The sequence below is a fragment of the Ranitomeya imitator genome, chromosome 3 (assembly GCF_032444005.1).
Source record: "Ranitomeya imitator isolate aRanImi1 chromosome 3, aRanImi1.pri, whole genome shotgun sequence".
Lineage (NCBI taxonomy): Eukaryota > Metazoa > Chordata > Amphibia > Anura > Dendrobatidae > Ranitomeya > Ranitomeya imitator.
Window position 1 is genome coordinate 839,600,684 of NC_091284.1, and position 13,857 is coordinate 839,614,540.

A 13,857-nucleotide genomic window follows, 5' to 3' on the forward strand; every position below is an offset into this window, starting at 1 on the left:
GCTCCCTGTATACAGAGATACATGATAAGATCCTGTCTGCAGCCACCACTAGGGGGAACTCCCTGTATACAGAGATACATGATAAGATCCTGTCTGCAGCCACCACTAGGGGGAGCTCCCTGTATACAGAGATACATGATAAGATCCTGTCTGGAGTCACCACTAGGGGGTGCTCCCTGTATACAGAGATACATGATAAGATCCTGTCTGCAGCCACCACTAGGGGGCGCTCCCTGTATACAGAGATACATGATAAGATCCTGTCTGCAGCCACCACTAGGGGGAACTCCCTGTATACAGAGATACATGATAAGATCCTGTCTGCAGCCACCACTAGGGGGAACTCCCTGTATATAGAGATACATGATAAGATTCTGTCTGCAGCCACCACTAGGGGGAGCTCCCTGTATACAGAGATACATGATAAGATCCTGTCTGCAGCCACCACTAGGGGGAGCTCCCTGTATACAGAGATACATGATAAGATCCTGTCTGCAGCCACCACTAGGGGGAGCTCCCTGTATACAGAGATACATGATAATATCCTGTCTGCAGCCACCACTAGGGGGAGCTCCCTGTATACAGATACATGATAAGATTCTGTCTGCAGTCACCACTAGGGGGAGCTCCCTGTATACAGAGATACATGATAATATCTGTCTGCAGTCACCACTAGGGGGAGCTCCCTGTATACAGAGATACATGATAAGATCCTGTCTGCAGCCACCACTAGGGGGAGCTCCCTGTATACAGATACATGATAAGATTCTGTCTGCAGCCACCACTAGGGGGAGCTCCCTGTATACAGAGATACACGATAAGATTCTGTCTGCAGCCACCACTAGGGGGAGCTCCCTGTATACAGAGATACATGATAACAATTATGTCTCCAATCACCACTAGGGGGAGCTCCCTGTATACAGAGATACATGATAAGATCCTGTCTGCAGCCACCACTAGGGGGAGCTCCCTGTATACAGAGATACATGATAAGATCTGTCTGCAGTCACCACTAGGGGGAGCTCCCTGTATACAGAGATACATGATAAGATCCTGTCTGCAGTCACCACTAGGGGGAGCTCCCTGTATATACAGATACATTATAAGATCCTGTCTGCAGCCACCACTAGGGGGAGCTCCCTGTATACAGAGATACATGATAAGATCCTGTCTGCAGCCATCACTAGGGGGAGCTCCCTGTATACAGAGATACATGATAAGATCCTGTCTGCAGCCACCACTAGGGGGAGCTCCCTGTATACAGAGATACATGATAAGATCCTGTCTGCAGTCACCACTAGGGGGAGCTCATCTATAATATAACGCTGGGAGCGTCACTCTGTCCGAAGCCTTTATAGACTGCGCAAGCGCCGGCGCAGTCTGGACCCCACAGAGTGACGCTCCCAGGAGATCGCGGTATGCGTAAGCACTGAACGCACACCGCGATCTCCAACGGAGAGGCAGGGACGTGTCAGGAGGGTAAGTATAGCTATATTCACCTGTCTGTCCCGTTCCAGCGCTGCCCGCCGCTCCATCTTCCGAGTCCTCTGCCTGTGACGGTCACAGTTCCGAGGGCGCGATGACGCGCTTAATGCGCGCCGGCGCCGCCCTCTGACTGAACAGTCACAGCCAGAGGAGCCGGAACACAGAGCGGCACTCAGCGCTGGAATGGGACAGACAGGTGAATATAGCAAGTGCTGGGGGGCCTGAGCTAGCGGCGATACCGGCACCTGACCCCCACAGCGCGCCGGTGTCCCCGCCTGCTCAGGCCCCCCCGCACTCGGCGCCCAGCGACGATAGGTGAGTATGGTATTTTTTTTTATATATCGCAGCAGCATACGGGGCATATACTATGGAGCATCTTATGGGGCCATCAACCATAATGGAGCAGTGTACGGGGGCATATACTATGGAGCATCTTATGGCGGCCATAAACCTTTATGGAGCAGTGTACGGGGGCATATACTATGGAGCATCTTATGGGGCCATCAACCATAATGGAGCAGTGTACGGGGGCATATACTATGGAGCATCTTATGGCGGCCATAAACCTTTATGGAGCAGTGTACGGGGGCATACACTATGGAGCATTTTATGGGGCCATCAACCATAATGGAGCAGTGTACGGGGCATATACTATGGAGCATCTTATGGGGCCATCAACCATAATGGAGCAGTGTACGGGGGCATATAATACCATGGAGCATCTTATGGGGGCCATAAACCTTTATGGAGCAGTGTACGGGGCATATACTATGGAGCATCTTATGGGGGCCATAAACCTTTATGGAGCAGCGTATGGGGCATATGGATGAGAGCAGCAAATTACAGAACGGTGGTGCAGGATGGGAGCAGCACATGACAGAACGGGGGCGCAGGATGGGAGCAGCACATGACAGAACGGGGGTGCAGGATGGCAGCAGCACATGACAGAACGGGAGTGCAGGATGGAAGCAGCACATGACAGAACGGGGGCGCAGGATGGGAGCAGAACATGACAGAACGGGGGCGCAGGATGGCAGCAGCACATGACAGAACGGGGGCGCAGGATGGCAGCAGCACATGACAGAACGGGGGCGCAGGATGGCAGCAGCACATGACAGAACGGGGGTGCAGGATGGAAGCAGCACATGACAGAACGGGGCTGCAGGATGGAAGCAGCACAGGACAGAACGGGGGCGCAGGATGGCAGCAGCACATGACAGAACAGGGGTGCAGGATGGAAGCAGCACATGACAGAACGGGGGCGCAGGATGGGAGCAGCACATGACAGAACGGGGGTGCAGGATGGAAGCAGCAAATGACAGAACGGGGCTGCAGGATGCAAGCAGCACAGGACAGAACGGGGGCGCAGGATGGCAGCAGCACATGACAGAACGGGGGTGCAGGATGGAAGCAGCACATGACAGAACGGGGGCGCAGGATGGCAGCAGCACATGACAGAACGGGGGTGCAGGATGGAAGCAGCACATGACAGAACGGGGGTGCAGGATGGAAGCAGCACATGAAAGAACGGGGGTGCAGGATGGCAGCAGCACATGACAGAACGGGGGTGCAGGATGGAAGCAGCACATGACAGAACGGGGGCGCAGGATGGGAGCAGCACATGACAGGATAGGGGCGCAGGATGGCAGCAGCAAATGACAGAATGGAGGCGCAGGATGGGTGCAGCACATGTCAGAATGGGGGCGCAGGATGGGAGCAGCACATGTCAGAATGGGGGCGCAGGATGGGAGCAGCACATGACAGAATGGGGGCGCAGGATGGGTGCAGCACATGACAGAATGGGGCGCTGGATGGGAGCAGCACATGACAGGATGGGGACGCAGGATGGGTGCAGCACATGACAGGATGGGGACGCAGGATGGAGCAGCACATGACAGGATGGGGGCACAGGATGGAGCAGCTCATGACAGGATGGGGACGCAGGATGGAGCAGCTCATGACAGGATGGGGACGCAGGATGGAGCAGCACATACCAGGATGGGGGCACAGGATGGAGCAGCTCATGACAGGATGGGGACGCAGGATGGAGCAGCACATGACAGGATGGGGACGCAGGATGGAGCAGCTCATGACAGGATGGGGACGCAGGATGGAGCAGCTCATGACAGGATGGGGACGCAGGATGGAGCAGCTCATGACAGGATGGGGACGCAGGATGGAGCAGCACATGACAGGATGGGGACGCAGAATGGAGCAGCACATGACAGGATGGGGACGCAGGATGGAGCAGCACATGCCAGGATGGAGACCATATACCAATATAAATGCTCGCCACCCGGGTGTAGAACGGGTTCAATAGCTAGAATATTTTATAACAGTTCATTTTTTCTCGTATATACCTGTGGTTGAAAAATGAAATCTGAGTGAGATTAACAGTCTGAGGCAATTAACAGTAAAAAGAAAGCATTTGCACTACTAAAGCAGGATGGCACCACTGAAGCTCTAAAAAACTATAGGGAGAAAAATACTTTATCTAAAAAACTAATTAAAGCTGCCAAAAAGGAAACAGAGAAGCACATTGCTAAGGAGAGTAAAACTAATCCCAAACTGTTCTTCAACTATATCAATAGTAAAAGAATAAAAACTGAAAATGTAGGCCCCTTAAAAAATAGTGAGGAAAGAATGGTTGTAGATGACGAGGAAAAAGCTAACATATTAAACACCTTCTTCTCCACGGTATTCACGGTGGAAAATGAAATGCTAGGTGAAATCCCAAGAAACAATGAAAACCCTATATTAAGAGTCACCAATCTAACCCAAGAAGAGGTGCGAAACCGGCTAAATAAGATTAAAATAGATAAATCTCCAGGTCCGGATGGCATACACCCACGAGTACTAAGAGAACTAAGTAATGTAATAGATAAACCATTATTTCTTATTTTTAGTGACTCTATAGCGACAGGGTCTGTTCCGCAGGACTGGCGCATAGCAAATGTGGTGCCAATATTCAAAAAGGGCTCTAAAAGTGAACCTGGAAATTATAGGCCAGTAAGTCTAACCTCTATTGTTGGTAAAATATTTGAAGGGTTTCTGAGGGATGTTATTCTGGATTATCTCAATGAGAATAACTGTTTAACTCCATATCAGCATGGGTTTATGAGAAATCGCTCCTGTCAAACCAATCTAATCAGTTTTTATGAAGAGGTAAGCTATAGACTGGACCACGGTGAGTCATTGGACGTGGTATATCTCGATTTTTCCAAAGCGTTTGATACCGTGCCGCACAAGAGGTTGGTACACAAAATGAGAATGCTTGGTCTGGGGGAAAATGTGTGTAAATGGGTTAGTAACTGGCTTAGTGATAGAAAGCAGAGGGTGGTTATAAATGGTATAGTCTCTAACTGGGTCGCTGTGACCAGTGGGGTACCGCAGGGGTCAGTATTGGGACCTGTTCTCTTCAACATATTCATTAATGATCTGGTAGAAGGTTTACACAGTAAAATATCGATATTTGCAGATGATACAAAACTATGTAAAGCAGTTAATACAAGAGAAGATAGTATTCTGCTACAGATGGATCTGGATAAGTTGGAAACTTGGGCTGAAAGGTGGCAGATGAGGTTTAACAATGATAAATGTAAGGTTATACACATGGGAAGAGGGAATCAATATCACCATTACACACTGAACGGGAAACCACTGGGTAAATCTGACAGGGAGAAGGACTTGGGGATCCTAGTTAATGATAAACTTACCTGGAGCAGCCAGTGCCAGGCAGCAGCTGCCAAGGCAAACAGGATCATGGGGTGCATTAAAAGAGGTCTGGATACACATGATGAGAGCATTATACTGCCTCTGTACAAATCCCTAGTTAGACCGCACATGGAGTACTGTGTCCAGTTTTGGGCACCGGTGCTCAGGAAGGATATAATGGAACTAGAGAGAGTACAAAGGAGGGCAACAAAATTAATAAAGGGGATGGGAGAACTACAATACCCAGATAGATTAGCGAAATTAGGATTATTTAGTCTAGAAAAAAGACGACTGAGGGGCGATCTAATAACCATGTATAAGTATATAAGGGGACAATACAAATATCTCGCTGAGGATCTGTTTATACCAAGGAAGGTGACGGGCACAAGGGGGCATTCTTTGCGTCTGGAGGAGAAAAGGTTTTTCCACCAACATAGAAGAGGATTCTTTACTGTTAGGGCAGTGAGAATCTGGAATTGCTTGCCTGAGGAGGTGGTGATGGCGAACTCAGTCGAGGGGTTCAAGAGAGGCCTGGATGTCTTCCTGGAGCAGAACAATATTGTATCATACAATTATTAGGTTCTGTAGAAGGACGTAGATCTGGGGATTTATTATGATGGAATATAGGCTGAACTGGATGGACAAATGTCTTTTTTCGGCCTTACTAACTATGTTACTATGTTACTATGTTACTATGAGATGGATGAAATTGCTCCAGTTTTATTTTAATACAGCTTTGTAAGCAATATTATTAACAATAATAATAATAATAGTAACATAGTAACATAGTAAGGCCGAAAAAAGCCATTTGTCCATCCAGTTCAGCCTATATTCCATCATAATAAATCCCCAGATCTACGTCCTTCTACAGAACCTAATAATTGTATGATACAATATTGTTCTGCTCCAGGAAGACATCCAGGCCTCTCTTGAACCCCTCGACTGAGTTCGCCATCACCACCTCCTCAGGCAAGCAATTCCAGATTCTCACTGCCCTAACAGTAAAGAATCCTCTTCTATGTTGGTGGAAAAACCTTCTCTCCTCCAGACGCAAAGAATGCCCCCTTGTGCCCGTCACCTTCCTTGGTATAAACAGATCCTCAGCGAGATATTTGTATTGTCCCCTTATATACTTATACATGGTTATTAGATCGCCCCTCAGTCGTCTTTTTTCTAGACTAAATAATCCTAATTTCGCTAATCTATCTGGGTATTGTAGTTCTCCCATCCCCTTTATTAATTTTGTTGCCCTCCTTTGTACTCGCTCTAGTTCCATTATATTCTTCCTGAGCACCAGGGTCCAAAACTGGACACAGTACTCCATGTGCGGTCTAACTAGGGATTTGTACAGAGGCAGTATAATGCTCTCATCATGTGTATCCAGACCTCTTTTAATGCACCCCATGATCCTGTTTGCCTTGGCAGCTGCTGCCTGGCACTGGCTGCTCCAGGTAAGTTTATCATTAACTAGGATCCCCAAGTCCTTCTCCCTGTCAGATTTACCCAGTGGTTTCCCGTTCAGTGTGTAATGGTGACATTGATTCCTTCTTCCCATGTGTATAACCTTACATTTATCATTGTTAAACCTCATCTGCCACCTTTCATTATAATAATAATAATAATAATAAAAAAAATAATAATAAAATATCCTACATGATCTAGTTCAAGTGGCCACTGTGTGTAGTTGACTTTAGATTCCAGTCCCACTAGCAATATTAGTAAAACCTTTTTGATGTCAGTGTGCACACTCCACTAATGATTCTCCATAGCCAGAAGAATAAGCTTACCAGGACTGATGGTAGTGGCCGTAGAGCAAGGTTTCCTGCATAAGGAACCATCTTGGGCCTCCAACCTATGCCAATGATGCATGGTCATAAGAAGACTTTAAAGGGAACCTGTCACCCCCCTCAGACGTTTGTAATGCCGGGCGCCGCCTCCTCTTGCTGTATTATCGTCTCCGGTGCCTGCGCTGTAAGTACAAAGGGCAGCATAACTGCGCATGCCTGAAAAAAAAACTTAATACGCAGGCGCCGGGGACGGCTGTGCTGCGTCTGATTAGGAAGGAAAGACCCGCCTCCCTGGCGATTTCAGGGTATGAGGGGGCACATTTTATAAGTGATTATTTCAGCGTGTGCAGGCATCATAACTAAAAGAGACACCTTGTCAGAATGCAGCATTAGTGCTGCACAAGGTGGCTCTTTTAGTTACAAACGCCTGAGGGGGTGACAGGTTCCCTTTAAGGGATGTGGAAGAACACATACAGTACATCTAACTTTTTGGAACCCTACTTTATGTTCTAGTACTATGCGGGATGCTGAGGCTTATTGTCCCTCTAGTTATTGCATCGTCCCACCTTTCGTGAGGCTAAGACACTCTCACTCATTTTCTTTAAGCTCAGCCGGATCTCCTTGACTCGGACTCCATAAATGATGGGGTTGATGGTGGCTGGGAACAAGAAGTAGATGGCACTGGTTAAGTTCTGTATATCTACGGAGACTGATGTCTCCAGCCGATATATGAGTGCCGATAAAATGCTGCTGGCATAGATAATCAGAGCCACGAAAATGTGGGAGCTGCATGTGTTTAGGGCTTTGCTTCTTGACTGTTTTAGGACAAACATAGCAGTGTGGAGGATAGTGAGGTAGGAAATGAGGAGAAGACTTCCATCCACCACTGTTATCGCCATCCTTACAATCAATCCAATGGCCTGGATTCCGGAGATGTCTCCACAGGCCAACTTCAAGAGTCCCATGTTCTCACAGATGAAATTAAGAATAACATTTGATTTACAAAACTTGACCCGGGAGTCCAGATAAATGATTGGAGTCATGAGTACGACACTTCTGGCCAAACTAACCCAAGTCAACTGGCTTAGAAATCGATTGGTCATGATGTCATGGTATCGCAAAGGTTTACAGATGGCCACGTATCTGTCCAGAGCCATTAACAGGATGACGGTGGACTCAAATGTGACAATGACATAGATGAACCACATCTGTACCAGGCAGCCACTCAGGGTGATCTGATTCAGGTCAAAAACCAAACCCAAGATAAACTTTGGCATGAAGGTGGTGGTGCATGCGACATTCACCAGAAACAGGAGACTGATGAGCAGATACATGGGAGATTGCAGAGTCTTATCTACTAAGATCCTGTAGACCATGACACCATTACTGACCATTATGTGTGCGTATATGAGAAAAAAAGGGATGAAGAGCAAGCTCCTGTGATCTGTGATGCCGGAGAACCCAGCGAACAGGAAGCTTCTGTGGCTTATATTCGGGTTCCCAGTGAAGATCTCCATGAAATAGGATGCCTCCTGTAGAGAAACCAAGAATGACATTAATTCTGGTGGACAAGATATAATCAATTATTGTTTGTTGTGTGTATAAAAAAAATTACGGTACCTTCTCTCATCAACCTGTGGTCACCACCCAGTCTAATTAGAGCCAGTGAGGGTCAGCTGAGGACCATATTCATCTATTAGAACTTCTGCATTACCCTTTAGAGCTTTTGATCTGTGAAGTCCCACAGGATGCTTCACCTATTTTTTTGTAGATCTCAAAAAAGTACTGGGGCTATAGAGTTTGTGGCAGAATTGTCAGAGATATCGGTGTAGGCTGAGATATAAGTATGTGTAGAGCTATGGGATGAGTTATTAGCATGGGCTGAGCTATAGGTAGAGCTATCTGCATGGGTAGAGCTAGGGGTGGAGCTATCAGCCTATGTAGAGCTACTAGTGTAGGTATCAGCATAGGTAGAGCTAGGGGTGGAGCTATCAGCCTATGCAGAGCTACTAGTGTAGGTATCAGCATGGGTGGAGCTATAGGTAGAGTTATCTGCATGGGTAAAGCTAGGGGTGGAGCTATCAGCCTATGCAGAGCTATTAGTGTAGGTATAAGCATGAGTGGAGCTATAGGTAGAGTTATCTGCATGGGTAACGCTAGGGTGGAGCTATCAGCCTATGCAGAGCTATTAGTGTAGGTATAAGCATGAGTGGAGCTATAGCTTTGAGCTATCATAATGGGAAGAGTTATAGTTGGAGCTATCAGCCTATGCAGAGCTATTGGTGAAGCCATCAGCATGGGTGGAGCTATAGGTTTGAGATATCAGCATGGTTGGAGCTATTGGTGAAGCCATCATCATAGGTGGAAGTACAGATTTGAGCTATCATCATGGGTAGGGTTATTGGTCAATCCATCAGCATGGACAGTGCTATATGTTTGAACTATTACCATGGTTAGAGTGATTGATAGCACTGCCCAAGCTGATGTCTCTATCACTGGAGTTGAAGCCATCAGCATAGGCAGTGCTATCATTGGAGTTGAACGCATCAGCATGGGCAGTGCCATCACTGAAGGTGAAGCCATCAGCATGGGCAGTATTATAGCTGGAGGTGAAGCCATCAGCATGGCCAGTGCTATCAGTGGAGGTGAAGCCATCAGCATGGGCAGTGCCATCACTGGAGGTGAAGCCATCAGCATGGGCAGTACTATAGCTGGAGGTGAAGCCATCAGCATGGCCAGTGCTATCGCTGGAGGTGAAGCCATCAGCATGGGCAGTGCTATCACTGGAGTTGAACCATCAGCATGGGCAGTGCCATCACTGGAGGTGAAGCCATCAGCATGGGCAGTGCTATCACTGGAACAGAAGCCATCAGCACGGGCAGAGCTATCACTAGAGGGGAAGCCATCAGCACGGGCAGTGCTATCACTGGAGGTGAAGCCATCAGCATAGCCAGTGTTATATGTGCTATATGTTTGAGCTATCACCATGGTTAGAGACATTGGTGAAGCCATCAGCTTGGGCAATGCTGTCACTGGAAGTGAAGCCATCAGCATTGTCACGATTCCCCTGACCGCTGTCACCACTGGGTCAGGATTCACACCGTGACCGTCACCCCTACGTCACGGATCAGGGTGACTTTAGGCCAACAGACGGCTATCACATGTGCAGGGGGGCTTATCTTAGTTATCCCTCCACTGCTAACAATGTGATGAAAAACCACACACAAGGCTATTGACCTCTTAGTTTACAGCAGGGGCTTATTCTAGGTATCCCACTGCTTTTCTATATACCACGAACTGCAGGGATTTATGTATATCCCGCTTACAGTTCCACTTAACACTTGCAGCTCTCTGGCGCCCCCTTACTCTCAGGTCAGATTAGGTACTGCACCCTGGGTAATTAGTCGCCAGAAAGGCTGCCTGCTATGTACTGGCTATTGGGCACGCTGCAGCGACGCGATAACTACTCCCACACAGGCAGGAACAATAATTATCAAACCCGCAGTTGCTTCAGCATAATCCAACCGTCAGCACACTTTCGCTGCCACCAGCTTCGATTAAACGGGTCCGAAGCTAACCCAACACAACAGTAACAGTAGCGTATTTTCCCTTCAAGAGACTTAGGGTACGGTTTAGAGCAGGAGAACGAACTAATATATAATAGTATATCCCATTCAAAATAACTAGGCAGTGCGTTATTAAAAATAGTTTATAAAGATGTTATACATGAGACAATTGCAAATATGTACAAGGGTAATTATAACATAAAGGGAATAAATGAGAAAAGATAACACTCACATATTAAAAGCATTGCAGGCATCCAGGCTAGTGCAGTTTCCATACATCCCAGTCCATGGGATGTACCAGCTCTTCCAGGACAATAGGACAAAGCAGTCCAGAGGGAGAAATCAGCAAAAAGTGACTCCTCAGAGCCTGCCAGACACTTAAAACATTAAGGCTGTGACATCACAGAAAGGCTGGCTTATCCAGACCCTCCTCTCTCTACATTCTGCCTAAACTTTAAACTATTCTCTCTAATTTCTATAACTTCACTACAAAACATGACAGAGTCATACCAAACCCATAATTCATCTCGGATTAACGTGAGCATTCTAATGAGATCAAATATGTCCTATCTGGGATACATATTTACAGAGAAAACCCTACTTCTTTACCAGATGGAGTTAGAAACTCGTGTTTCGCGGGTTGTGTAGATACATCGAGTGAGAATAAAAATATATATTTTCGTATTTCTAGCTTAAATCGTTTGCCTAATATCTAACAAAAACTAAACAAAGAATCTTTCATGAATTTTTGGAGCCACTTTTCCTTATAGCTGAACAAGAGCTTACACAGGAAATGCTAGTCGTAAATTCCGTTCGGCAATAAAACCTCTCTTCCCCCATACTCTCAGAGAAGGACAGCCAGGAATTTGCAGCTACAAACTGTTACTCCAAGAAGGGGGGGCTTAGCCCACACAGGCTAGAGAACTACTTATGATATTTCATACCATATCGTGACACCTCCCCCTTTTGGTGTGCGCTAGGGAGGTAGAACCCGACGGTATGCCTCCATGGGCACCTCAGTAGGTTCACCCTGGCGGGAGAGTCCATCTGCATTCCCATGCTCCCTGCCCGTTTTGTGTTCAATGGTGAAGTCAAACTGCTGAAGGGCAAGGCTCCAGCGTAGCAACCTGCCGTTGGTTCCACACATGGCGTTTAGCCAGCGAAGAGGGTTGTGGTCGGTCACCACAGTGAAAGTGTGACCATACAAGTAGGGCTGCAAGCGCTGCAGGGCCCAGACTATGGCCAGGCACTCCTTCTCAATTGTGGAGTAGGCCACTTCCCTCGGCAAAAGTTTCCGGCTCAGGTATAACACGGGGTGCTCTTGGTCCTCCGAGTCAACCTGGCTGAGCACAGCACCAAGGCCAAACTCGCTGGCGTCGGTCTGCACCAAGAACGGTCGACTGCTGTCGACTGCTTTCAACACAGGGGCGTTGCACAGTGCGGTTTTCAACGCCTGGAAGGCCCCCTCACAGCCATCTGTCCAGTTGACAATGTGAGGTAGCTTCTTCCTGGTGAGGTCCGTCAAAGGTTTTGCCAGGCTACTATAGTGCTTTACGAAGCGCCTATAGTACCCTGCAGTGGCCAAGAAGGACATCACCTGTTTCTTGGTCACGGGAGTGGGCCAGTTCACGATCACTCCCACTTTGTCAGGCTCTGGCTTCAGGGTGTTCCCGCCTACCCGGTGCCCCAGGTAGTGAACCTCCCTCATGCCCATCTGACACTTTCCCGGCTTGATAGTCAGTCCTGCTTGGTGAATTCGCCTGAGCACCTCCTCGAGATGCTGCAGGTGTTCCTTCCAGGAGGGACTGAAAATGGCAATGTCATCCAAGTACGCCACGGCGTACGTCTCCAGTCCCTGAAGCAGGAGGTTGACCATCCGCTGGAAAGTGGCAGGGGCATTCTTCATGCCGAAGGGCATGACCGTGGACTCGTACAGTCCAAAGGGTGTGATAAAGGCGGACTTTTCCTGTGCCTCGGGGCTCAGGGGAATCTGCCAGTATCCTCGACTCAGATCCATTATTGTTAGATAATCTGCGACAGCTAACTTCTCAAGCAGGTCCTCCATGCGCGGCATTGGGTGCGCATCCGAGGCTGTGATGGCGTTGAGCCCCCTGTAGTCCACGCAGAACCGGGTGGTCCGGTCCTTCTTTGGCACGAGAACTACAGGTGATGCCCACGCGCTCTTTGACCGCCGAATCACCCCCAGCTGTAACATCTCATCGATCTCTTGGCGCATAGTCTGCTGCACCTGGTCAGAGATTCGATAGGGTGTTCGCCGTAGTGGGGCGTGATTCCCGGTGTCCACCTCGTGGACTGCTAACTCAGTCCTCCCAGGTCGGTTGGAGAACACGACCCGGAAAGGTTCCAGGGTGGTTTGCAACTGCACCCGCTGGGGTTCAGTTAACGAGGCGCTTACCTCCACATCCTCGATGGACCCATTGGCCTTGGCTTGGGCCAGCAAGTCCAGGAGGGTGTCTTCCTCACCGTCTTCGGGCAAGCTGCAGACCGGTAGGACGAAAGGTTCACGTTCGTGATGAGCCTTCATCATGTTGACGTGAAAGGCCTTTCGCCTACCCCGAGCGTGGTCAAGCGTGACCACGTACGTGACCGGGTTGAGCTGTTGGTGGACGACGTACGGGCCCTCCCAGGCTGCCTGAAGCTTATCCGTTGGTACGGGGACCAGCACCCACACCTTTTGACCCACGTGGTAGGTCCGCTCCCGGGCGTTCTGGTCGTACCAGTGCTTCTGATCAGCCTGAGCCTGCGTCATGTTGTCATGCACCAACTGCGTCAAGGTCTGCATCTTGTCACGGAAGCGCATGACATACTCCACTATGGACACTTCAGAAGGGTTCGGCTCCTCTTCCCAGGATTCTCTTACCAACCCAAGGGGTCCCCGGACTCGCCTGCCGTACAGGAGCTCGAAGGGGGAGAACCCCGTCGAGGCCTGTGGAACCTCTCGGTAAGCGAACAGCAGGTGTGGGAGGTACCGCTCCCAGTCGCGCCCTTGAGTCTCAACCAGCATGCGTAGCATCTGTTTGAGGGTACCATTGAAGCGTTCACACAAGCCATTGGTCTGTGGGTGATACGCACTCGATACCAGGTGCTTAACCTGCATTCTCTTACAGAGAGCCTCCATTAGGCGAGACATAAATTGGGTCCCTTGATCAGTAAGCATTTCCCTGGGAAATCCTACACGTGAAAAGATGGCCAACAGGGCATCTGCCACCTTATCTGCCCTAGTTGAGGACAGAGCTACTGCCTCTGGGTACCGGGTAGCGTAGTCTACCACAGTAAGGATGTAT

At 48.7% G+C, this 13,857-nt stretch overlaps 1 protein-coding gene across 1 annotated transcript; it reads right to left on the minus strand.

Moving 5' to 3' along the window:
- Window positions 1-7,531: 7,531 nt before the first annotated feature.
- Window positions 7,532-8,503, minus strand: LOC138671846 (olfactory receptor 52K1-like). Its single transcript, XM_069759977.1, has one exon. The coding sequence runs from the start codon at window positions 8,501-8,503 to the stop codon at window positions 7,532-7,534; it is 972 nt and encodes a 323-aa protein (XP_069616078.1).
- Between the last annotated feature and the right edge of the window lie 5,354 nt (window positions 8,504-13,857).